The sequence below is a fragment of the Acanthopagrus latus genome, chromosome 9 (assembly GCF_904848185.1).
Source record: "Acanthopagrus latus isolate v.2019 chromosome 9, fAcaLat1.1, whole genome shotgun sequence".
NCBI classification, from domain to species: Eukaryota; Metazoa; Chordata; class Actinopteri; order Spariformes; family Sparidae; genus Acanthopagrus; species Acanthopagrus latus.
This window is the reverse complement of record NC_051047.1, coordinates 26,206,183-26,233,582: the sequence shown is the minus strand read 5'-3', so window position 1 is coordinate 26,233,582 and position 27,400 is coordinate 26,206,183. Positions and strand designations below refer to the sequence as shown.

The 27,400-nt window shown below is 40.3% G+C and overlaps 1 protein-coding gene across 1 annotated transcript; it reads right to left on the bottom strand.

Moving 5' to 3' along the window:
- Positions 1–2,500: 2,500 nt before the first annotated feature.
- Positions 2,501–26,802, bottom strand: hibch (3-hydroxyisobutyryl-CoA hydrolase). Its single transcript, XM_037110346.1, has 14 exons — positions 26,664–26,802; positions 26,265–26,307; positions 25,440–25,571; positions 24,465–24,549; positions 23,375–23,455; positions 23,216–23,268; positions 14,756–14,834; positions 6,692–6,837; positions 5,671–5,757; positions 5,434–5,492; positions 4,942–5,023; positions 3,777–3,896; positions 3,564–3,597; positions 2,501–3,440 (listed from the first exon to the last, which is right to left on the bottom strand). The coding sequence occupies exons 1-14, from the start codon at positions 26,693–26,695 to the stop codon at positions 3,325–3,327; spliced, it is 1,149 nt and encodes a 382-aa protein (XP_036966241.1). The 5' UTR covers positions 26,696–26,802; the 3' UTR covers positions 2,501–3,324.
- Between the last annotated feature and the right edge of the window lie 598 nt (positions 26,803–27,400).

The window sequence follows — 27,400 nt, the reverse complement described above, 5'->3', positions numbered from 1 at the left end:
ACAGATTGACACTAATAGCTGATTTATCTAAATTTTTATTTGTTGAAGAATTATTTGGCAGCCAGAACAAACATGTGACAACTGAACCGGCCAGTCTTTAGTTTCCTCTACATGTACTTCAAATATTGCGCCTGTCAGCAAGACAACCAGACAAATAACCTCTAACTTCAGATTTTTAGAAAAATATATTACTGTTTATTTGTTCAAAGTCTCAAAAAGCTTATTTAAAAAAGGTACATGTAATACATTACTTTTCTGTATGATACTTGAAGAACTGAACTTAAACATAATCTGAGGAGTTTTCTAAATTAATTCACATCGACTCAATGTGAAAGAAATTCTTTGCATTAAATGATAAACTTCATGTTGAACTTATGTTATAAAATTAAAAGTCATTTAATCGTTCAGAAATTCAGAAAAATATCCAAACATCAAACGACTCGAAAAGACTCAGAAAATCAGCAAATCCTCACATTTAAGACGCTTGAACCAGCAAATGTTTGACATTTGTGTCTGAAAAACTGCTAAAATGATTAAACACTTATTATTAAATTAGTTATTGATCATTTCCTCCGACTGACTTCTGTTTCAGCTGTCTGCTGCCAAATTAGTGACAAATAGGACGATTATTAGACGAGACCTGTTGACCTGTGAATATTTCATCATAAAATAACCTCTCGTACAATAATCAATTTAACATGTGACCTGTACATACAGAATGTGTAAAACCTGATGATGCCAATAAATCTTTACAAATATTTATTTTAAACACCCGTCGAACAGGACAGGAGGATGTGCTGCGTCCTGTACGAGAGCGTTAAAAAGTTCAGCATCATAAAAGACAAACAAAAGGACCTTTAGAGGCGACTGCTGGCCGGCGTTTGTTTGAAGAGTAAATGGAGCCATAAAGGTTTTTTTTTTTATTTTTTTATATATCAGCGACGTGGAGCGAAACACTCAGACTGTGTTCTCAGTGTTTACTGCCTACAGTATGTGGGAGTTCATCCTGTCTGAAGGCTGACGGAGCCTCAGACTGATGAATAGGACGCACCGTTTATACAAGGCTGCTGACTAACTGAGGACGTGAGGCAGGAAGATAAAAACACTAAAAGAGACAAAGAGAAGGTGTTTTCATCCTGTAGAAGTCACCCTTCATTGACACCAGCTGGCTTGTTTTGGGTTTTAATGTTAGCTTATTACTGCTAGAGATTTAATTTATGATTATTTTTTTTTGCTGAACAAAACCTAACTTCCTGTTTTGCCTCCACAAATACGTCACCCCTACACGACTCTGTTAGCTGCCATTTAGTCGTTACTTTAAAGCAGCTACAAGGAAGTTTCATTGTGTTGATTCTGGCGCCCCCTGTGGATGAAAACAGGATGACAACTTACTTAAAATCTTGATCTTGTTAGCATTTGTTGTGGAAGCGAGCGACAGAAAGAATCGACATAGTTTTGCAGAATTCGTAGCAGTGAGGTAATTTATCTACCTGAGGCTGTGAAAGATGATTTTTTTTTTCATTTCTGAACCGAGTGAAAAATGTTTTTAGAACTTTTTCTCACATGAAAAAAAGAAAAAAATCAAGTGAGAAAGTCAGAATTTCCTCTCGTGTGAAACCAAGTGAAAAGTATTTTTAGGAGAATTTTTTTTTTTTAGAGATTTTTTTTTTTTTTTCTCAAATGAAAAATATTCTACTGGAAAAAAATCCTTATTTGCTGAAGAGCTGAGTGTTTAACTTGGCTTCTCAAATAATAATAAAAAAAAACTTCTCTGATGGTCTTTAAAGATTTTTTTCAGCAGATTTTTTTTTTAATGCGAGAAATAGAGTGAAAAAAGTTTTTAAGGATAAAGGAAAAATTTTTTTTTCAAATGTTAAAAAAGTTTTTTTTTTTTTTTCAGCAGAATTCTTTTATTTATGTGTGAAACCCAGTGAAACAAGTTTTTAATTTGACAGCAGGGAAACGAAGTAAACCTTGTTTTAGTGTCGCTAATGCACGTAGCCACAGCTAACAGATTTGGTTACACTGTAACAGCAATTTTGTTGAGCTCAAGTTGAATAATTTTCTAGTAATGTTTTGATTTTTGGGGGAAATCTGACCCATTGACAGACATTTAAATAATTATAATAAGCATAAAAAAATAGCCAAATATCTTACTGATGGTCTTTATGTGGGTCACATCGAGGCATCAGGATTAAATTAAAAGTTTTAGAAAAGCTACAAAAATCAAAAGAATCATGTGTTTGTGATCGTTTGCTTGATTAATCATTTGTAACGTACAAGTATAAACGTCCGGGTGGAACTGACCTGCTCACAGCCCAACATGCAAATAAAATGTTCAGTTTGGAGCTCTCATGCTGATAACAAACGCTCCTTCATAAAAAGCCTGTTCCCTTTTTTTTACAAGGACACTTTACAGTCAAGTCATAAAAGTTCCTGCCCTCAATAACTGAAGATCTTTTTTATACAACGAGCAGCTTCCTCAAAAGAACACACCACATTTAGTGTTAGCTCTCTTTATTGCTCTCTGTTCCAGCATGGATGCCTAATCAGACTGTTTGTCTCATTAATAATGCAGATATTGATTTTTTTTGGGGGGGAGGTGATATGAGCCCCAACGATACCACACACATTTCAAACTGCTGAATATAAATTTGTTTTCTAAAATGCAAAGAAAGTAACAGTCGTGTAAATGCACTCATAACACGGAGACATTGTTAAATCTGTCACATTTCTTGGGAGTGTCAAGAGAATATCAACATCTACAATTACAGATTTCACTGAAACCGGAAAAAACACAGACTACAGAAATGAAGAAATGGAGACGATACATGATGTGAACTTGAACAAGTGACCACACAGCAGAAATACAAATGATCCCGATCAATGTCACATCAACAAACACCGACAGGAAATGTAATAAAGCACTCAGTGGTGAGCTCCTCCTCCTCCTCATGTCCTCGTGTTAATGCTGCAGATTCATTGAATTAACAAAAGACTCCGCTGCACCGCAGAGCAAGTTTACTCTAACCATTTCTCGTGTGACACACAGGGCGTCTGTTAGCTACTTCTTCTGTTACTATTTTGGATTTCTGGCCGTGAGCATGAATCAGATTCTCCTCCTCGGCTGCAGAGGAGCAGCCTGGATGTTTCTTGTATAATGTCACTGAATTATGAAGTATATGATCCATGTTTGTCATAAAATAACTCTCTCTCTCATCCTCAGCAGCCGCAGTCCTCTCACATACCATAAAGGGATGTGAGGACGTGAAGCTCGGCGAAGGCTTTTTCGGTGCGTGTTTGAAGGCGAGAAGCTGTCGGACTTCAGAGAGTCAGATCTTTGTCTCCCAGCGAGGAGAAGCACTGATCCACCATCTGATCGGAAACCTCCTCCAGAGTGGACGGGCTCCACTTCGGACTCTGGTCCTTGTCGACCAGCACTGGAAACACACACACACACAAAAAAAAAAAAAACAGGACAAAGAGAAAGAAATATTAGTGAACTGCTCCTTTAATTTCTCATTTCCCACCATGTTCCACTTTCATGTTCTGCAGTGACTTACCGGCTCTTACGCCCTCATAGAAGTCGCAGCCTCTCTGCAAAACAACAGAAACAATAAGAAAACATCTCTAACACATCAAGTACGCTAAACTAAACAAGCTACATGGATTAAGAGACTCCAAATACGGTTACTACAAGAGTTAGATGTCCTGAAATGAAGCTGACAGATGTTGATAATTTCTCTGTAAGTTGTGCGTCTGTTGGTTTTCGTTACCATGCAGGCCTGGCTCAGTCGATACTCCATCACCAGCACGTCTGCCAGGCTCAGCGTCGCGCCTTCCTTCAGCTGCCTGTAGGTGATCTTCAGGGAGGTGGGCGACATCTTTGACAGAGTCTGGAAGAGGAAGCACAGGGAGGTGAAGTGTCAAACAATTCAGCCGTACCTGCTGTGATGTGTTCACTGTCATCACGTCAACACTGCAGAAGACGATATACGCTGATTGACAAGCTTAAAAACTTTGATAATAAAATGTAATTCATGAATTTTATAGGCTACATTTCTGATGATAATGTGATTGAATATTATCTTAGGACCACATGATTCTATTAACGTTTTAACAAATATGTCACATCCATATTCCAATGAATTGTGGGTAATTAGACCAGGGAAGTCCAGTGAAGTCTGCACCCCGAGTGAACTCTCTGGAAGTCTGCAGAAAGTCCACTTGGATTGTGGATCTGAGCAGCTCTCGGCACTCACAGACTCTCTGTGAACGTGCCCGCAAAGTCTGCAGGAGTGATGATGTCCAGACATTTTGAATCGAGCCTTTCCATATAAAAGACTTTGACGAGATGGTGACAGATGGACAAAAAGAAGAATTACGGAAAATATGGAAAAAACAGACACAAAGCATCGTGTAGGACAAAGACGTCTATGAATGTTTAATGAAAAAAGGGGAGGACAGAGAGTCTGTGGTTGTGTAATAAATATTTGATGCCTGAGCCGACCACCCGCTGGCTTTGATTCTGATTATTCAGGATCCTGAACGTAACGTAAGTGTCTACGTGTTTGTTGAACCAGAGAGACATTTTGAACTCTACAGGTAAGAGGTTATACGCCTTCGATCTGGGTGAAAACAACGTGAAAATTCACTTTTAGAATCATAGAATGAAATATGTGAGGCTGCAAAGAGCTCTGAAATCTCACAAGTAGGGGATTCTGGTCCAGCAAATGAGATACAACACTAAGACTAACCGCATTTAATGCTTAAACTGGGGTAACTACTAATTACTGACACGGCCCAGCTCCTCTCCAGCACCGTCAGGGAGATTTATCTGATGGTGGAGCGCAGAGCAAACTGGTGGATCCGTCTTTGTGCTAGATAGATTTCTGCTATGATTACTTGGAGAATAAACAAATTATCTTTCAGTCATCAAACCTCGGCCTGTTTGTTGGCGAACTCCGAGCCGTCGGCCTTCAGGTTCTGCACGATGCCCTCCACGCTGCTGGAGCTGAACAGCCTGAGGGGAGACAAAGTTCAACATGGACTCAGTTCCCTCTTATTTGCATCTGTTTCTGGCTGCTGATATTCTGTATTTCTCTTATGACAACAAAACAAAATATGTATTTCAATTCAAAAGCCTGATGTATATTATAACTCTGTGCCACAGAGCTCCACTGTTGGTCCAAAGACTGTTAAAAACGAGCAACGAGCCCCAAATCCACGGCTAAAAATAGATGAAAACAAACAATCTACTGGACTCGTGTCTGAGTAACACCTGCTGAAACCACAGCGCTCAGCTGTTTTTGAAGGTTAACATCAGAAAGACAAACACGCTGTCGGTTTTTGGTCTTTTCATGGCATTTGTTGACAGTAATGAACTACAGAATAACAGAGAAGAGGAAGAATTGGAGAATTTTCGAGGCTCACCTGTCAATATCAGATATGTGCTTCTCCAAAACAAAAGGCTTCTCAGAGTCCAGACTGCTCTGTGGACAGAACCAGAATCATCAGAACAGACATAGCCATGAAAACAGACATCTGAAGGGTGGCTCGCTGGTTATACATTACATTACATACATTGTTTTGTATGTTGTAGGATCAACTGTAGGCCGGTAGTCCTAATGTTGATGTTGTCTTAGTGTTAACGTGTGAAAAGATCGTCACCTGGTTCTGGAAGGAGTCCAGCACTTTGGAGACGTCTTCAGCAGAGGGAGACTTCAAGTCCACCAGCTCCTTCTCCAGGTCCGGGATCTGTTGAAGCAGAAGGCTCAGCATTAAAACTCACCACTGACACAAAGTTCTTGTAAACAATCCTTTAAAAGTTGTCCTTGATTCAGTCTTTTATGATTTGAAAAATGATGCAGGCAGATCCTTGGCCGACTTCTTTCTCGATTACGTGCAGACTTAACTAATCAGGCGGAACTTGTGTAAAATGTTTGCATTTTATGTTTCTGCAAACAACCGACGTGTTCAAATGTATGTGTCATGTGATTCAACGAGATAGGGGGACATTTTCCAGCCATGTTTGTGGTGGAAAAACTAGGTATTTCGAGCCAAGATGTGATCTTTTCCTGACATAAACCAAGGATATAAGTACTGCGTTGTCATGATATTAAATCGAAATTTGAACAGAAAGAAAGTGTCAACAAGACCTCTCCAGCCTTGTTATTTGGTCAAACGCTACTGTAAAATATGTACAAATAAACTTTATCCACCCCGCTGCTCGTCTGTCCTCAGAATCAAGGTTACAGTCTTAAAACAAACTGTGCCGCCCACTGTTCTGACCCGACGCCAACAGCAAGACAAACACAACCTGCCTCTGGACCAGCCGGTGTAGGTTGGCACTTTAAAACAAGAGCGAGGCAACTGATGACTCAGCATCCGGCTCTCCAGCAGAGCTTCAGCCTCAATTGAATCCCCCCCCTGCTGCCGCCGCTGCCGCCGCCGCCGCCATACTCCTGTACTGCATCATCACTCACACTCACACCGTGCATGGGCAGTAAAGTGGTTTAGATAATGAATTGAAAGCAATATACTGAAAAGTTCCAGGTTGACTGTCTGTCGTAATGCATGAAATCGGTTTCCTGTTTCAGATAAAAGCATTTTTTTTTCATTCATAACCCAGCAAAGTGAAAAAAACGACATTTAATCAAGTGTGTTTTCTTTTTTTTTTTTCTTGTCTTACCTTCTTTGACTCTACAAAGTGAGTGGCCACTCCAGCTCTCTGCACGTCACGACCCCTCAGACGGAAGCCCGTCAAGGCCAGAAACAGGCCCAACTTCCCCCGCAGCCTCGGCAGAAAATAACCTCCGCCCACATCAGGGAAAAGACCTGTCAAAACAAAACGCATCGTGTTCTTGTAACTTTTCAATACACATGCTCTTCACGAAGCAACTCAACCATCTGTCACCGTTCAACCTGTCAAAATAAAACATCGAATTGATTATAGATTGACTGATACGAATCGAAACCTATTAAGGGCAGCATATTGTAGCAGTGTTTTCCTGAGTGTAAATCAGAACTGCACCATTAACAACAACTAACAACTGCACGCATGAAAAGGTAAACATGCAGCTTAGGAGCATTTACGATTATAACAGCTTCCATCACAATCCACAGCTTTAATCTGTACAGAATTAATTCTGTATTTTCAATAATGTTTCCATCTGATTTCAATGTTTTCTGACAGCAAATGAGATTCCAGCGGTCACAGTTGGTTCTCTGACATCTTTTGTATCGTGACATGAGGCGAGGGAGGGACGAGAGACGGATTAGAAGAGTTGACCTGAATCACGGCTGCAAATGTAATATCATAAATGCGGCAGATTATGTCCTGTTGTTCAGAACGGTAGGAGGGCCGGGTTAAATCTGGTAATCCCGCCGGAGAAGGGGTTGACGTTAACACGCGAGTGTACGGAGGGTAACAAGTGTGTTAGTGTGTCAGTGAGAGAGAGGAGTGTGATAGAAGTGTGTAGCCATGAAGTTTAGAAACACAGCACAGAGTTTATAACTCGTTCATGCTACACAATCATAGAACACATACAGTTACTTAAATACATAAATACACATCGACATGGAATGCTTTATTTAATTCTATATTCTATATAATTCTCAGAGAAACGTGTAAGGACGAGGTGGAGACAGGTCTCTGTTAAGATGAGGTGGAGACAGGTCTCTGTAAAGAAGAGGTGGAGACAGGTCTCTGTGAAGATGTGGTGGAGACAGGTCTCTGTAAAGATGAGGTGGAGACAGGTCTCTGTAAAGAAGAGGTGGAGACAGGTCTCTGTAAAGACAAGGTGGAGACAGGTCTCTGTAAAGACAAGGTGGAGACAGGTCTCTGTAAAGATGTGGTGGAGACAGGTCTCTGTAAAGACAAGGTGGAGACAGGTCTCTGTAAAGATGAGGTGGAGACAGGTCTTTGTAAAGATGAGGTGGAGACAGGTCTGTAAAGACGAGGTGGAGACAGGTCTCTGTAAAGATGAGGTGGAGACAGGTCTCTGTAGAGATGTGGTGGAGACAGGTCTCTGTAAAGATGTGGTGGAGACAGGTCTCTGTAAAGATGTGGTGGAGACAGGTCTCTATAAAGATGAGGTGGAGACAGGTCTCTGTAAAGATGAGGTAGAGACAGGTCTCTGTAAAGATGAGGTGGAGACAGGTCTGTTGTTAGGGACTACTTTCAGCCGTGGATGACTATTTGGTGCTTTAGGGGAATTTAAACCAGCAGCAATTGTGTGGCTCATTGTTATGTTTTGAATAGTTTAGATTCCCAAATAACACCTCTTATAAGATCAATTCATTGCTTTTTCTTCAAGGCTGAACACTAAAATCTTTCCCCTAAATATTCCCTGGAACAATTTTTACATTTCTAATCAAGTCTTATTGCTTCAGTGATGAGCCTGATAATTGTGCACATTTCCTTATGGGCTCGCCCACTCGTCTTTAGCTCCGTCCGTGCAGCACGATTACTGAATTATAGTGCCGTTGGAAGTGGTGGTGGTGGAAGGGAGGCCATTAATAAATTATAGCCCGGGTCCCCTAAAGGGCGAGGGAAGCCCTGATCACATGATGAAGAGAGGGACAAAGGACGAGCCTTGTTCCATTAGTCCATTCATCCATTATGAGAGGATTTGTAAAATGCAGGAAAACAATAATAATAATGAGGCGTAACATGACAGAGAATGCAGGATCAACTATGTTTGTATATCAACAACAAGCGTACTTTATCCTAGATTTTGAAATATGTGAATCAGTAAAAACATTTAATTTTGTCTACCATGTTTCTGATTATATGATGTCAGAATTGGCAAAAGCACCAAACAGATCTTATGTCGAGTTTCCGAGCTGTTGGTTTTTTTTTGTATTTTATTGGAATTTTACTGACAAAAGGTCCATTCCTGATAAACTGCCTTCTTGTTTCTGTGACGCGTTGTGTCCACAGCTGCTTCTTTCCACTTGTCATCGATTAGCTTTGCTGGGGAGGCTGTTAAATACACACCATGCAAAGTCCTACACCCATCTGTGCCTCCACCCGCCCCAACCAGAAGGAACAACTGATGCAGCGACCCTCATATGGCTTTCCACCCCATAAATCTCAAACTAAAAGGAGAACATGTAGGGATGATATTTGCACCCTGATAGTCTTGAAATCAGGGGATACGACACAATCAGAACAGCTTCCACATGAAGATCTGTGGAGGATGTCGTGATGTCACAACGTCAACGTCAGGTCTGTTACATCACGCTTTATTAAACCTTGTTTCTTATTAATGATGTAAACACTGTGTTGCAAAACTAAATCATACCGACCTTCTGGCAACACATGCAGATTAACTTATGTTATATAACATGCAGATATGACTGATTTATTTTAAGATGGCACCTTTAAGTTCCTGCACACCAACAGGAGCGTCTTCACCTGATCAGGTCTTATTTATAAAAACAGACTTGCTGTCAGTTTTAATCTCAAGTAAGACTTAAGCAGAAAAGCACGTATAAGCAGTTATTTATACAACTTTACTCTGACGTGGAAAATGATCTTATCTCTGTCAAAAGTTTAGACTTCAGCTTTAAACTTTCTCAGCTTGTGATCAGTTCGCTGGATAATCTGTGTTGCCTGGCTTCAGTCTCCTCAACCATCGTCATGAGCTCATCTTCCACAAAGTTTAATTTAAAGTAAACTTTTGGTCTTTGACGACTCCCGAGCAAACCTTCAAGGCAGGTTACATCAAATTTAAGTTGATCTGAGATTTATATCACAGGTGTGCAAGTTAGAAATGTTTAAATGACAGTTTTGCTAAGAACATGAAAAGATTTTCCATTTTGTTTCAAAAAAGTTCTGCACTCATACGACAAGACTGTAAAAAGATCTTTGTATTGTTTCTTTCTGAAACTGTCGCTCTTTTAAATGTCTTAAATATCTTGATTCGAGGCTGAGTAACGCTCAAAGAATTCCAATAAACTCTATTTTATTCTAATTCACGTGTGTTTAAAACGCAGTCATGTCATCACAGATTTAAAAGGAACTGCGTATTCCCAGTTAACACAGCGGTAAAGATCACACTCTGAAGATACTGTTGTTGTGTGAACGAAATGGCTGAAATGCAGGAAAGGTTTTCTGTTTTTTACACAAACCATCGTCTGCTTTAACAAGGTCTTTTATGCTCATAATGTCACAAGAATCAAACATAAGCACTCTGTCTGAAATGATCTTCATCCTGAGTTCGTTGTTTATAAATGAGGCTCCTGCTGCCTGTATTTACAGGAGGTCACCTGACTTGATGGACCAATTTGATTTCCCCCCATCCAGCTCTCGCGCACAATCACTGCAGTCCACGGAGGAGGTCTAATTGGCCATAATACAATTTCACTGTATTCACGACTTTTCCAGCACATGAAACTATAATACTGGCTCAGTGGAAAAAACATCCAGTTCCACTCTGTGATGTGATTGTAGTTACAGTAAACTCAGCGCAGGAGAGAGGCTCTCGAGATGACTGGACCACAGGATGGAGGCTAAAATAAGCATGTGGGACTCTCAGAGCAGCTGCAATCTCTGTGAAAAACGCTGTGCCCTCGTGGAAGTGGGCCATTGTGAAGTCCAAGTTTCTGATTGTAGAGGACGGCGTGCTGATGATGGTCGAACAGGCTTTAGAGGAAACAAAGACCTCCTGCCTTCGCGACTGCAGAGTTTTAAAAGACACCGAGAGGTTCCTCTTTTATTCATGAGCGTTAATAATGAGACTGAACAGATTTTATGAGCAACTAGGGGACAACACGAGGAATGTGTATGTGCGTGGAACAGAGGAAAGAAAAGCACGCAGACACACCCTGACAGACACACACACTGTCCAGAACATCAGTCTTGTCTTATAGCCAATCATCAGTCGGGGGGGGGGGGAATCTAATTGCCGTCCCATTTCCTCCCACTCTTCCTCGTGGCCTCGCCTTTAAACAAAATCCCTTTTCCTTCTGCCTCACTCATTCCCTCACCGCTGACAACATAATCTTCATCCTCGCGCCGCTGCAGACATCCGAGAGTCGGGTCTGACCCCACAGTAAAACATTGGCTGAAGATTTATGATGGAGCCTCCAGAATAAACCCCGGCGTTTGTGTTTGTGTGTCGAATAGAGGATGGACGCCAGTGTCCTTGGAAGTTTGCGAGTGTGAGGTGAGTGAGTGCGCACGGTCGATTTATCAGAGGATGAACCGAGAATCATGGCAGCTGCAGAAACAACACATCAACTATCTGCACCAGTAACTCTGAGTATTTACAGCTTTTCACCTGATTCCATCCCAAATATGATAATAAGGATAATAAAAAACTGTCGCAGTCTTTCGAAGACGTCACCTTGGGCTCTTATAATCTTTTTAATGAATGTTTTTGGACTAAAAGGTTAATTGTGACAGTAATTAACAGCTAAAGTTGCAGCCTTACTTCGATGGCAGGTAATACATTTTTGTCTGACGTGTTTTTTAAAGAAAATACAAAATTAAAATCATTAAGGTAGCCTCTACTTCAGTGGTGTCAAACTGATACACACTTGATTTGGAGAACCAGATTTGGAGCAAGAGGTGTGTTCTTGCTTGGTTGGAATGAAAACCTGCAGCCACATGGCCCTTTACTGGATCAGTTTGACACATATGATCTACTTCTTCTCCCGTATTAAAAATACTGTGCGACTGTTAGACACAAGATTTCCACATCACACTTCTGTTAGAAGAGGATCGGCTTCCAAACTCTCTGTGATGTCACAAATCACGACGAGAAGCTGCATCTTAAAATCAAAACGTTTCACCGATCTCAGGGAAAATTCACACTTGTGAAAAACGACTCTGCACGTACATCGATCTGCACAGTGAGGCTCAAACACTCACCTGTAGGAGCAGGAAGAAAACACATTTAACTTTGATATACAACTGTGTTAAACCATCAGGATTTAAGTGACAACAAGCTCGTTTATGTTATAACGTCGGCTGTAATTTGTTAGTTGTTGGGAGATTTGTTACTAAGCTGCTCAGCGCCCGAGGAGAAGGCCATCTGTCTGCGAGAGTCAATTAGCTAAAGAGCAAAACTATAGCTTAGCGCTCCGCTAACAGCCAACTCACACTGGAGGAACTGGCTCAGACAGGAAGCCACCGACACAAGTTCCTCGTGAAGCACCGTCAGTTCTGGTGGTATCACATTATGTAAATCATCTGCAGGGTAATTAAAACCCCACATGAAACACTGATCCCATCTCTCCCCGCTGTTTGATTTGGTTTGAAATAAGTGATCCTGCGGGAGATGTGCAGCTTCTCAAAGGATTAACAGTTCGTCAGGAGGCCAGAGCCATAGTTTAAAGTAAAACAACAATAATAAATCATCATAGTTACAGTAATCCAGATCAGAATGTGGAAAATGTAACGCAAAGACAAATGTGAAATACAGAAATCAAAGTGATTTTGGTGCAAAACACCTTAAATCATTGATTTTGTTTTTTTTTTTTTGTTCAGCTTTTATTAATTTGGACAAAAACCTCAGTATTATTACATCACGATGGAACTGAAAGTTAATTAAAATGTCTTTGGATTGTGTCTCCCTACTCTACAAATCACGAGACACAAAGTTCACATGCCTGCTGGATATTTTTAGCCACACCAGGAGCTCCCGGGACGATAAAGTAACTCGGCTGATTTTTAGCCCTCTGGTCTAGACTGTGACATCTGTGCAGATATTGGGCCGTCATTACATTTGTTGTCCCCAGAGAGTCAGTCCTACTTACTTTGGACTCTGATGATAAACAGCTTGGACTCGCTCAGAATTTCTGGTTTACAGCGAAAATGTCTCACCGGCTTTTGGACGGACGGCCGTGAGATTAAGTTGAGATATTCGTGTTTCCCACAGGAGGAGTTTTCATCTGCTTCCGTCATCAGATCAGAAACTGTTTGGTTTATTTTCTAAATATATACAAAACTAAAGACATCAACATCAACATCAGCCTCTGCTGTGCTTCGTGTTTGGTTTGGGCTCGAAAAAGTTGTGCGCTGACACGCTGAACTGAGATGATGATCGTAGTAAACATTACTTTCTGAACATCAACATTAATGATCGTCAGTTACCAACTTCTTCTTATCACTCAGATTTAATGTGAAGGAGATCCATTATTTAAATATTCAGTTATTGATGATGGTTCCTGTTTTTAATGTTGACAGACATCCGATGATGTTATCGTACAAATTCATCACAAAACAGTTTTTCTTTCTTTCTTTCTTTCCTTCTGTCCTTCCTTCCTTCCTTCCTCTCTTATTTCCCGCTTCCTTTCTTTTTCTTCTTCTTGTTCTTTTCTGCTCCCTTTCTTCTTTCTTATTATTCTTTCTCTCTACCATTCATTCATTCTTTCCTCCTTCTTTCTTGCCTTCTTCCAGTCTTTCTTTCTCCCTTTTGTTCTTTCTGCCTTTCTTTATTCTTTCTTTCTTTCTTTTCAGCCCCTTTTCTCTTTCTTTCTCTCTTTTTTCTGTCTTGTTGTAGAAAGTCCTCTTTACACATAGATGTAATTTTGTTGAAATGTTTTGTAAAACTAAGCTGATGTTTTGCACACGTAGAACAAAATGTTGCACAACAGTTCAACCAGACTGACGACTCAACACATCAGCTTCCTGTTTAAAGTGCACAATAACGCCTGTATCAAGCTTGAATTAACATGAATGTTGCTTTAACTAAATTATTCCTAAAGTTTTAAAACAGACGTGAAGGTCAGTCTTGTGTTATTTCAGCTGAACATATTCTGAACTGACAAATCACAGTTCAAATCTATTTAAATAACCACTGAGCCGACTGCAGGTGCTGCTGCGGTTCAATGATCAACGGTCACTTTCCTGGACTGGAAAACAAATGAAGGATATTCGGGGGAAAAATGGTTGCAACAGTTTTCTCTCCTGTGTGATGGGACACCGTGTGAACATCAGCTATCAATTATTGAGCTATTTTAAATGTGAATAATGTGTTTTTGTTTTGCATGTTTAAATAAAGGGACGAATCACAGGAAGTCAAACCATCTCATCCAGTGAGAATCTCAGGTTTACAAAAATGAGCTGCTACAGTTTTAAAGTTTTCGTTCCTTATGTGCAACAAGCGTCTCTTAATTCAACTATAATGTGTCTCTTGGGTCGCTGCACGACTTTGCATTTTGTTTCAGTGTCGACTGAGCTATAACCGCTTTGTCAAACACAATCTGTTTTACTCTGCTTGCGCATATAATACAACACTTTAATTGTCTTAAAGTGTATTTAATGTGTTTTCTGTTTGCTTTTATGCTTCCACCCTGCTGCAAAAAGGATTTCCTCTCGTGTGATAAGGATCTGAGCTGAACATCTGTCAGTGGGCTTAAAACTGTGAGCTTCTTATTAGTTTTTTTTTTTTATTTGAACAGGAAATGTGATGTCCAGCGATGGGACACGAATAACAACTGCTTAATCTTTTATTTTGTGTTGTTTGATTGATGGCGTCTTTTACAAGTTCTTAATTTTTGGACCTCAAATCTTCAAACCTGTTAGCAATGTTAGCAGTTCCAGTTCTGTCCCATCACATCACAATCTCTCTCCCAGCCTCGCGTCTACAAATGCATATGAAGTGGATCCAGCTGCAACTGAAATCAAACCTCCTACATAATTAATGGTCTAAGATACCAGCTAAATGTGGGCCAACCAGTGTCCCTCCTCCTCCTCCTCCTCCTCACCATGGAGGAAACCAGTAAAGCCGGACAGTCTTACCGATGGCGGTCTCCGGCATGGCGAACAGCGTCTTCTCCGTGGCCACTCGAAAGCGTCCGTGGACCGACAGACCGACGCCCTGCAGGTGGAGGAGAAGGAGGAAAAACTGAATGAATGAATAAATAAATAAATAAATAAATGCTATGATGAAGAGAGAATACACAGCGGGGGGGAACAACAGGGACGGAGAAATCGTTAATAAACGTCACCTCTACAGAGAGAATCTGACCTGGAGTTTAAAAGAAACGCTGAGTGAGAAGAAAAAAAAAGTAAACCAGGCCAGTCCTGCGAGAGTGTGTGTGTGTGTGTGTGTGCGTGTGTGTGTGTGTGTGTGCGCGTATATTAGTGTGTGAGATTTACACCAGTGATGGTTCCCAGCAGGCAGAGAGGTGAAGGCTAATGAGCAATGTTAGCCAGAGGTCATCTCGAGCAGTACGACTCTACGTGTGTGTGAGTGTGTGTGTGTGTGTGTGTGAGTGTGTGGTTACCATGGAAACAACATCCTCGGCTCATATGCATAAAACAGTGTAGACACACAGACAGGTGTATCGTGCTGCCCGACAGGTGAACGTCCACGCAGTTCACTTATGAAACGCACAATTCTAAAGAATTATTAAAACTTTAACAATATATTTTTTTTTTTGGTGACAGTTAAATCACATCCCTCACATCTCTCCACCTGAATGTGGCGACTGAGGACTGAATTGCCCAGATGCAGATGTTTTTCTGAAGTTAGTTTTGAGGTGTTGGTTGTTGATGTGATCAGTGGGAATGTTAGCATTATCTAGCTAACGTTACCTTTTGAAAAGCAGACATGGCCACTTTGTTGAGTTGAGTTTTAGGTTATAATAAAGATTGGAACATTGTTTGTAAAGACACACCTCAGATGTCGCAGGAGGTCACTTTAAAGAATGAGTTTTAAACCAAGAAGATTCACTTTTTGTTAAAGTTTCCCAGAGAAGAAAGTAAAAGAAATCTACGAGGCTTCTCGACACGTGAACTCGTTACAGCCAACGACTCAGGAGCCTCCAGTTGAGGTGAACCTGCAGGGATTCACCTGACGACCTCCACCCGTCATTAATCACCTCCCGTCTGCCTGACATATTGAATTTTTCTCTGACCGGTAAATGACCCTGCTCCTAGCTACCACACATTCCCCCGCGAGTGAATGATGACTTAATTAATGACACATCTTCCACAACACTGAAGGTCACTGAAGTAATCAGATTACTCACGGGCCAGAATTTATCCTCCGTTTTTAATCTGGAGCCGAGTAAAGAATCCAATCCTGCGTGTGAGACTGTTTTATTTTGACGACATCCAGATTATAAATGTGTCTTTTATTGATTAATCCCACATTTTGTCACCGTTTCATCTGCAGGATGTTACAGTCGAACATCTCTTCTCCTCCTTCACGTCCTCTTCTCTCTTGTCATCAGGATGAAGGACGGTTATATACATATAATAATTCTTATTTGTGACAAAAACTGTGAGATTAGCTTGTTTTTTTAAATGGTGTAGCGGGGAAACAACTGCCAAAGACTCAAACTAAAGACATTTCCTGTACATTATGAATTTATTTTAGCTTGTTTTCCAAGTCCAAAGTGTAGTTTTGATTTTTATGTCAGTTAACAAACGTGTTGTTATGACCCGTTGTATCAGAGGTGGAGAACAAACTTCTCCACCTTCTATTAAGAAGACAGAAGAACGGCGGCACTGAGAGCTTTTCTTGATGTAAAATATGTTTTGTCTTTTCTCTCAGCTGACTGATTTACCGCCAGTTTCCTCCGGTGGTTCAGTCTCCTGCTGTTGTTATCTGTCCTGAAGTGAATGTGTTTAGTACTGAATTAACTTTTTCCTCCAAACTTTAGGCCGACTCAACTGACGTGCTTCAGTAATTGCAGTGTTTAACATTAAACTGTAGTTCAGTGTTTAATGCTCGATGTTCCTCCGAACAGAAGCTCTCAGTCCTGCTGTGTGTTAAACTCAACTAACTGTTATTAGCCGGAAGCTATTAACTCTGTTAGCTGTTTGCACACACACATCGCAGATTTGTCGTTCACAATGTTGTTTTATCAGGGAACACATAGTGGAGGTTACTGCGTCCATCTGGATTTTAAAAGCATCATTTTTTTTTTTTGTCGCCAGCCAGTGATAGTAAATATAGTAACAGCATGAAAACACTTGCTCTAGCATTGGCTAAGTGATCGACAGACATCCAGAAATACAGATAAAAATCCATTTTAATGCCAGAAACATCACATGAAGATCTGTGTTTGTCCTGAAACAGATGTGACATGTTAGTCTGGAGCCTTGTGCTCATCTTCTCCAAACTGTTTATGTCGGCGGCTGCTCGGATTGTTCTGTGAAACAAACCATCTGGTGCAGCAACAAAGTCTGGGACAAACTCTGCCGCCTCCAAAGATTATTATCTGAGCAATAAAATACACATCTTCTTACATGTTGTTTCCACATTACGGCTTAAAAGTTCATTAACACACCAAAGTTAGAAAAATGACTTCCCAGCTCTGGAAATGGGACCATTAGTGGAGCGTGTGAACGCGGGGCTGAACTTTTATAGAAAGATAAAGGCACTCGAAGCTTGAAAGCGAAGCACCTGTTGGTGTTCTCACTGATTCACTGGTACTGATTAACATCCTTATCAGCCTCAGAACACATGCAGGATATCACACTGACTTCATTTCATATGGAGCAGTAAAACAAATATCTTAATGCCCCTTATGAGCCAAGATTTAACTTTATTGTAGCGGCAGCAACAGAGTTTAGACTTCAATCAGCCGGACGGATAAAAGTAGGACACAAGATAAAGGATAAAACAGCTCAACTGATATCAAAGATATGAAGACAGAAAACAAATGTGGGTATTGTGTAGTAATGTAGACATGACGCAGAGAATTACAACAGATACTCGTGTATACAGTGAAGGATGGATCGCTGCCAGTGGACTACTAGTGATGTTCCTCTCGGGGAGTTTGGAGCCGGAGAACAGCGGTTTTCCTTCAGGCTGTGTGACAAATGACCACAGAAGATTTAAAAATATCTGATCACTGGAGACTAAACAGACTTCTGCCAAGAGTGGAGCTGCTCTTCGTAAAGAACCAGATCCCAAATACAAGAAACTTAAGAGGCAAACAAAGAGACAGACTGGGACTTCTGTTAGCTCGGGGCATGAAGGATATGATGACTGTGCCTTAGCAACACGTCAGGACTGAGACTGAGAGCGAAGACAGAGTTCAGTTTCTCACAACTCAGGCTCGTTTTAGACCATGGAAAGAGGGAATTACTCATTTTAATTACAACAACCCAGTGACAATTCTGTTTTTTTTTTCTGAATTTGAGGGCGGTAACACAGTTTAAACAAGTTGAAACAAGGCCAAGAAACGATTGGGGAAGTTGTGGGACGCTCCAAAAACACCTGTTTGAAACAGTCATTGGTTACAGGTGATAGTTTGCTCAGAGGTTCACAAGCAGGGACGGTTCACATCTCTGAGAAACACATGATTGTTTAAAGGAGATTACTACATGGGCTCAGGAACACTTCCCCTGCAAATGCATTTTGAAAAGGTGGATTTTAGTTCATTGTTATTATTTTGTGGGTTTGTGGGAGACTTCAGGTTCAGGTATCTGAAGATTTCCAGAGATTTACATCTAAATGTTTAAAGTAGATACAGAAACAGACACACTGCTGGACACATTTTCTTGAAAGCTGTCGAAATTTTGTTTCTTTGGAAGCAAACAAACGAATCGCTGCTCGACTAAAATCACAAAGACTTTAAACTGTAAATCAAGCTTGGAAAACATCTATTATTTTAGAAATTCAGGTAATTTTGCACTTGATTGGAAGCTAAAGCTAATGGTGTCTGAATTCCATTTAGTTTGAAGATCTGTCACACTGAGACACTTGAATACAACAAAGCTATCATTAATCTTATTATCCATAGCTGTGATTTACCTGCTAATGTCTGGTGTGCAAAAAGGTCTATTCAAAATTACCTCTGCATTTTTGTGATTTTAAGATCTTCCCCGGTGACATTCTGACTTATAAACAATAACAGAATTCCAATAAACTGCATTTTTTTTCACACCACCATTTGTTTTATAATCTAGTTGATTAATACTGGACCTTTCAGAGTTCCTACGAGTTCCTCTTGTCTTCATCTATTATTAGAAACTGAGTGAGTCACGTAAAATGAAGCGCACTTGAAAGACGAGATAAATGAACCTTGCACATTTTAGCAGACGTTTCCTCCAACATGTATAAATAACACAACCTGACAACAACGAGAGAAAGACAACGACGGTTACAAACTGGATCGTTCAGTGATCACAGGATGCGTCCGGAGGAACGAGGGGCCGTTCAATCTCTCATTACACGAGTTTCACCATAAAAGTACTGGAACATTGTTACGTGCTGGCGTGGCACCATCGAGCTCCATATAAGAGCAAGTCTCCACACGCTGCTGTAAACAATGGAAATGTGCAAAAGTGTGCAGACGTGCGTGTTTATAGCTTCTGCTTACAAACAGAAAAAAGGCTGCAGAATTTACAACCTGGCTGGGAAAGTTTACACAGCTTGAGAGGAATATGGAGGGCTCATTACGATATTTAGTTCACTGGATATAAAGCAAATATTGATAGAACAGGTGGGGTGAAATCCATTAAACTGACGTAGAGTAATGGCATTACTTTCCCACTGCACCACCTCTGCTCTCCAAGAACTTCTCCCCGATGAGCTTTTGGATACGCAGGAAAAATCCAAGATTTGCAAAAATCAGAAATTATTAATACCTCTGTGTTCGGGTGTTTAAACACATCTGGGTACAATCAACCCAATCAGCCAGAACAAATGTTGGTAATTTACATTCCTGCAAACCACAGATGTGTTGAATCCTTATTTGATATGTTAAAACTTTATTCTTTTCATTTTCATGTTGCGACACTGCTGTGGTTTAGGAATGAATAACACTTGGTTTACACGGTTCTGTCTCCACAAACATGGCAGCAAATTGTCCAGATGTCTTGTCAAATAAATCCAGTTTTGGGCTGCTGGTTGAAAAAATATTCAAATTTGTTGCCACGAACTCAGCTGGAAAACGTAAGGTCGTCTCGTTTAAACATTTCTGGTTCTCGGTTCCAAATTGTCCCGACATTTTGTCAAACATATTCGGATTCGTTGCCATGAAAACCACTGTAAGATGTCCCTGTATCTCATTCAAAATATCGACTTTTCCAGCTGCAAATTGTCCTTAATCCTCATCACAAATATCCTTTTTCTAGGGCAAAAAACTCAGCTAGAAAATGTCCAGACGTCTTGTCACAAATATCTGTTTTTTTGCTGCAAATTGTCCTGAATTCTTGTAAAAAATATCTGGTTTTATTGCCACAAATGCTACAGCATGTAGTGTGATGTGAATGTGATATATATTGTAGAAATGTTAAGATAATACATATGAGACGTGAACATTTAACATTATACTTGATTTGCAGAAACGCAGAATGCCGACATTTTATCTTGTCGGCTTGACTGGGACGATGCAGGAACCTCACAGTGGTGTGAAGAGACACAAGTGATGGATAATGGGAAAGTCGCGTCACAGCCACTTTCCACATCACTCTTGCACAAAGTATTCACTTTCAAAACAAGCGCTGCAAAGACTCTGAAAGATGAGAGTGTTAATGTGGGGATGAAAATCTGCCCTGAGCTCGGTTTGGCTCTCGCTCTTGTCTTCTCATTAGACTGATGTTGTGAACATTAGCAAACGAGAGCTCTGTTCTCCAGAGGGACAGAGATTACAGTCATCCAGCTCCGGACGAACACCCATCAGCTGAGCGGCAGCCGCTACTCCACCCTCATCACAAACAGACTTTTAAAAACATCGTGTCGTGAACACGAGGAGGCTTCTGTGTGACTGTGTAAATGTTTGAGGAAAGTGCCGAAGAGAAAGAGGGACAGAATCTGCTGAAGAGCAGAGCACAACAGACACGGATTAAAAACTCTTCAGCATTCCCAGACCTTAATTCTAGGGATTTTAAACTTGGACGGCAATGAATGATGTGCGTGAGATGAGATCCGACTGATGTAAGAGAGGCAAACAGACAGCATGTGTGTGTGTCTGTGTGTTCTTTGACCTGCTAATGACATGCCTTTCCTCTCTGGTGGTTTGTTATCACTAACGCAAGAATAGTTGCTCCGATGTGGGAGTTCTGCCCCGAGCCCTGAGAGCAGATCCAGGAACAGTGGCTCTGGTAGCTCTCGGACTTTGCCATATATAGAACAACCCTGTTTTCAAGCCGCATCAAACAGCAAACACCCTGACGATGGTTTGTGTCAACATTAGTGTCCTCACTGTGCTGACATGACAGATAACAGAGTGTATTTCAGCCATAAATCCACAGAAAAAAAACACACAAGCAGAAGAAAAAGATTAGCTGAGCGGTGATAAGCGGCGCGAATGACCCAACAAACATCGCAGCTTTTAATGTCGTCCTCCGGGACGAAGAGCGGAAGTGACTCGCGGTACAGCACATGGTGCACACATCACATCCATTACCCTGCATTGTTTTTTGTTTTTTTTCCTGCAGTTTTGTTCTGACACATAAATTATAGCATCCGCCTCTCTTGGAAAGGAAGAGTGGGGGTGTCGTTATCATCGCGGCTGTCTAAACATCAGCGGAGAAAACAAGCAAACGATGATTTTTAGAATTCCCCAGAGTGAAATGTTTACTACGCTGAAAACACTGACAGGGCAGAGGCTGTATTTTTCTTAGGTTTGCTTTTAATTTTTCTGTACTGCTTCAACAGTCCAACACAGCAGTGACTCGACTGCCAGTGAGTCCAAAGTTTGACCCTCCTTTTTGGTCGTGGTTGTGGACTATTGATCGTTAAACTCTCGCACGTCAAACTGCTGTGAAGGTGTTCAAAGCTGCACTTATTAACATTCCATATAATAACATGGGATCACATCAGTGGTTTTGCACACCTGCTATTTACAGTAAATCTTTCATGTAAGGTGGAGTTGCTTACAGGACAGAAACACACATAAAACAGAACTGCTCTGCTTTGATGGAGATCTTCAGAGATTCAAGGACTGTTGAACACCTCGATTGTCGAAAAGGCTCGAAGCAACAAAGACGTGTGAAACTAGAATCCATCCAAGAAATGAAAAGCACTGTTCCCAGGACACAACATAGGTCCTTCAGAATTCAAAATTGTTGGCTTCCATTTTGTTTGCAGCTTTACCTGAGACTCTCTCAGTATGTTTTGTGCTCGATGTCAGCAAAACACAGAACAATATGGGGGCAAACTGCTTTCATTTCATCTTTCTGCCAGCTCATCTCATCTCACATTATTCCTGATCCCCTCTACTTTAAAGAAGTGAACAGTCGGAGTGCAAGAAAATCATGAATGAAACAACTCTCTTCCTGTTCAAAATCCAATTATAGTAGCTTTGATCTGGGTGACAGTGCGCCGGCTTCAAAGACTCGACATCCCGTCCAAAATAACTCCAACACATTTGCACGAAGTGTAAAAAGCAGCAGCACACCGAGAGTACGAATACATACATGTGAACTGTGCATTCTTCACCCTCTCCCAACAACACAGCTAAAAAAATTCCAAATAAAGACAAACACACGTCTTCAGCATATTGATTTGTGCCACATTCTGCCGTGAAAATACTCCTGCAGAGACGTCAGCAGAACCACAGAGTATACTGCTCCCTAATGGCCGCTGTTTGAACAGTGACGTTTAATGTGGTGCACAAGGGCTTGTTGGGTCTTCACACATCTCTGCACCACAGGGACACAGACACACACACACACACACACACACACACACACACACACACACACAGACACACACACACAGACAGATGTGATGACTAATGACGGAGGAGACGCCGGCGGCGGCTGTGAGAGACCTCAGTGACACCTCAGAGGTAAAAATCACTGTCAAGGTCACAACATGGAAAAAAGAACTGACTCATCCAAACAGAAAAGATCTTCTCTGACTAATCAACTTAAAAAATATGAATAAATTACGGACGTTTGTGATCAAAGTCAGTCCTGATAAATGAGTATTGGTGCATCTCTGTCTGAATTAAGCCTCATCATGACGCTCATGTGGGACCGATTCAAATTCTAACCATCCATGACACCTGGAGGGAAAAACCAGTGGAGGCAACAATGCTTTGTCACTTTACATTCCATCCAATCAGAGGCCACCTTGCCACTGGCAGCAGGTAACAGTGGCAGACAGCTCACTACTGACACTTACAGGAAAATCAGAACCTCACACCTCATGAAAAGAGAGGAGAGATTTCTAACTCGAAAATAAAAAAAAACTGTCAAAAAACAGCCGTAAAACGAAGCCCTTTAATGCCTCACAATAAGCAAATATCCAGAAAGAGACTTAAAAACATTAAAATTAGATGTACTCACCCCTCCCATCGTTATTCCATCAATAAGGGCGATATATGGTTTCCTGCACGCTCCTAAAAAGATTTAAAAAACATGTAAAAATGAGACTGATGAACATGCAAACTGATTAAACAGAGACCTGGTTGTTTTTTTAAGAGTAACTGTATTTATAAAACTCACCGATAGCGTTGTTGAGAACATATTCCTCACGGAAGAAATCTTCTGCAAGAGAGTCACCGACTTTCCCCGCTTCTGTGACCGCTGAGAGGAAAAAACAGGAAAGAAGCAACAAGTTTCAGTCACACGATGAAAAGACTCTGGAAAAACTTCAGAACAGTGTTTTTAAACTAGTGGTGTGCGTATCGACAGGGTTGGGAGTGTTACTTTAAAAATGTACTCCACTGTTACTAATTAAGCTTGTTACTTGTTAAAAATGTATTAAAGTAACAAAACTTCTGGATTACCTCAAAATCAAACAATTGTCAGTAAAGACTAGAAAAAACTGTGAGGTGAATAGTAATTTTCTTTTATTCTGAATGTATCTGTAATCTAATTTCTGTAAATTTATGGGAATAGTTTCCTGATTTTCTATACTTATTATGTAATCCCATAATCCCAGGATTGATTCTTACATTAAAAGACTGAGATCAAAACACTATTTTATCATCGGCAACACAGTAAAAAGTAACTATAATATCATTTGGAGCTGGTTCAAATGATCCTCGGCTAATAGAAACTACTATGACTCTTTGTCAAAGTCATATGCAAATCGTGCCTATACGTATAAGTGTGCGAGCAGACTGGATATTCATGATGCTGTTTAATTTCTCAGAGCTGCACCGCTGCTGTATATAATGTGTGGGAGGACTGAGAGGTGCTGTGGCAACACGATGAACCTTGTTAAGCAGCTGAGAGTTAATCAGAGTACAGAATATGATGAGGTTACGCAGCCGCAGTCTGAGGAACAGGAGAGGAAGGATTTCAATCTGCTTTGGTACTGGCAGGTATTATTCAATAAGAGAGAGTATTGGCTGACAAATCTTGTCTTGTAAGTATTGGTATCGTACTGATGTTGGAGATACCAGCACAAGTTTTCCTCGTATCAGTTTGGAAAGGAAATCTGCATTTTTGTACATAACTTTTACCACCGGTTAATTATCCTTTAGAGAAACTGTTGGTTACCTCCGTGACCAGAATGCTTCCACATGAGAGACACAAACTGAAGCTACTGAACTGAAGCAGTGACTGAACCTGCGAGGCTGCTGCTCACCTCTGATGTCTCCACCTGCACAAAAAGCTTTGCCACCTGCACCTTTGATGATCACAACATCAGTCTCTTTGTCATTTTCCCATTTCTGGAATCACAAAAGAAGGAGAACATCATCAAAAACACATCTTATGTTAATTCAATGTCTCACTGAGCTGAGATACATTTTTGGACTACCGTTTGGGAAAGTTTAGTCATTCAGGACACACAACCTTCCAAAACATCAAAACTTTATGAGACCTTGAACACAAAATTGTCAGAACCTGTGATACACTGGATGACCTTCATCAATTGAAGAGGGAGGTCAGTGAAAATGTGGCCTTCAGAGGACTAAAGTCGCCACAATGAATCAATTAATTTTTCAAAAAAGGAAAAATAATTGCCCACTATGATGGTAACTGATTGGTCTTTTCTGTTATTTCTAAAGCAAAAATGTCAAAGATTTGCTGCTTTTTAAAATCAATGAAGTGTTTGGGGGGTTTGGACTGTTGGTTGGATAAAGAAAGTAACATGAAGACATCAGTTTTTGTTCAGGGGAAATTGTGTTGAGCATTTTCCTATTTTTTTTTTTTTTTTACTTGACAATTAATCATGAAAATAATCGTTAACTGCAACCCTGCAGACGACTTAAGTCTTGCAGGCAAACTGAACCAGTGAGAGGCACACAGTGGATTATCCAGGTGTTTAAAACCACAAATGATACAAAAGGTGTGTCCTTCACATTCCAGCAAAAGAAGAAAATTTGTATTTGATGGCAGGAATGACTGCATCATCAAAAATGTTTCAATCTGTGTATCCTTACTGCAAGTGTGTATAAAAGTGTGTACAAGTGAAAATCTGTCCCACTTTCAGTCAAACTAAGTGAGCTACTTGCAGCCATTCACGTAACACACAGCTTGTAATAATTGACACTTGACAAAGTCGAGGCCTTGACATTTGCCCAAGTTGAAGTTTGCATGAAGCAAGATTTCCACATACCTTGAGTTGAGGGTAGATCTGCCGGATCATGGTCAGGTTGAGAGCATTCAGCACTTTGGGTCTGTTGATAGTTATAACACCTGCGTTGCCGACTTTCTCCAGAAGAACCTCTGGTTCCACCTGACTCGACATCTGATCCAAAATACAGACAACCGGACAATCTTGTGATTAACTAGTTTAAAACATGATTAATTTTTTGAAAACACTATATTTTATTTGACTTTTTTCTGCCATAAAATATCTGTAGCATACGTAGTGTAAATTTCCCAGTATTTTTTTGTTTGTGCTGTTGCCATTGTCTGTATTCAGTGTTTGTCCTTCTTCCCTCAACGTGCTAATTGTTGGTTTGTCTCACTTATTAATTACGTCAAAAACATTGTAACAAACAATAATACAAAACAGTCTGCATGATGTCACAGTCAGGTTGACAGCATACATCTGTGGGTCATCCTGCTGCCACATTACCACGATGACTCCAGAATCAACAATACAGTAAAATGTGTTATGTGTCAAGATTGATGGAGTATAATGTGAACAATATATCAACAGACTTCACTACAAGTTCATATTTGTAAAAACACATGATCAATACTGGCCCACTTTTAAATCTCCTGCAGGTATTTGTTTGTAATGTTCCTGTCAACTGATTCAGGATTAACAGGAGAGTCTCGTACAAAAAAAACGCATGTTAGTAAACAAAAATATAAAGGTTTTGTTGTGCAGTTTTATCAGCTACAGAAAAATTATATTATTCCGTCCCAGCAATCCTCATTAAACTACAGTACAGTACATTATGTAAGTAAGGACAGGGGAGGTTTTGCTCACCATGTGGCCCTGAATTCGCTGCAGTCTGCAGATGGACCTCAGTCTGGATGAAAAACAAAGAAAAACAGTGGTAAACATACATTTTTAATCAAACTACACAAGCTGGGCTCATAGCATCTGGACACATTTTATCTGACAGACAGAAATAATTAACTCTTAAGTTAAATCGAGTTCAAATCAACACAATTTGACCCCAAAACTCCCTTTAATACATACATACATACATACATACATACATGCATACATACATAGATACAGCAGCTAGCATCACAGTGGTTTATCTTGATATTAGCATGTCTGACATTTTATAACAAGCTGCAGCAAACACGACAGCGTCAGGAAGACAAACACGTAATTAAAGTTTACAGGTTTACAGAAACACCGCCGGTCTCCACATACCTGAACGCAGACGTTAAAACGGTTAAAGACATTATTTTATTTGACTTTCAGGTGGAGCTGCTTCCCTTGCTCTTTCCCCTGTAGTTTACTTCCTGGAAGGAGCACCGAGCTGTCTCTGATTGGTCAAAGCGGTGACGTCTCGGTGGGCGTACGCACCAATGAGGGAGTCAGTTCGCGGTGTGTTTGTGCCACACTGCCACCTACGGAGAGAAGCGGTACTGCACCCAGGTATTCTCGTGATAACATAACATTTATCTGTGTTTCTGTCCAGTTATTCATAGTTTTTATATAAATCATACAATATTAGTATCTATCATATGTTATGCTATGATTTAATCATACTATACAATAATTTGTTATGACATATTGCTGAAGACAACTATATCTTGAATCCTGTTCGGCAATTTACACTATATCTGACTTTCCATGCTATATTTTGATAAAATGGTATACAGTTTTTTTTTTTTTTTACATTGTATCCTATAGAATATGTGTATCTTGTTTTATATATGTATATATTTTTCTTTTTACAATAACATTAACATTCATCAGCATTGCTTTATATTTCATATTATTAACCATTTAAACATTCCTCCACTGATTCTTAAGACTTCTATAAATCCATGTCCCACTAAGACAGGTGCTAAATGAAAAAAACATTTTCTTGTTTAAAATCATCATGATTGATAATCTGCATGATATTTTTGCATATGGTTGTTTATAATTTTATATGGTAC

Bases quoted from the DNA above. Each gene is read 5' to 3' on its own strand.
- hibch (XM_037110346.1), bottom strand. From the start codon at position 26,695: ATGTCTTTAACCGTTTTAACGTCTGCGTTCAG. The intron at 24,550-25,439 runs GTATGTGGAAAT...TTGTGATTCCAG, and splicing joins AGATCTACCCTCAACTCAAG to AAATGGGAAAATGACAAAGA. The intron at 5,493-5,670 runs GTGACGATCTTT...TTCTGTCCACAG, and splicing joins TGGACTCCTTCCAGAACCAG to AGCAGTCTGGACTCTGAGAA.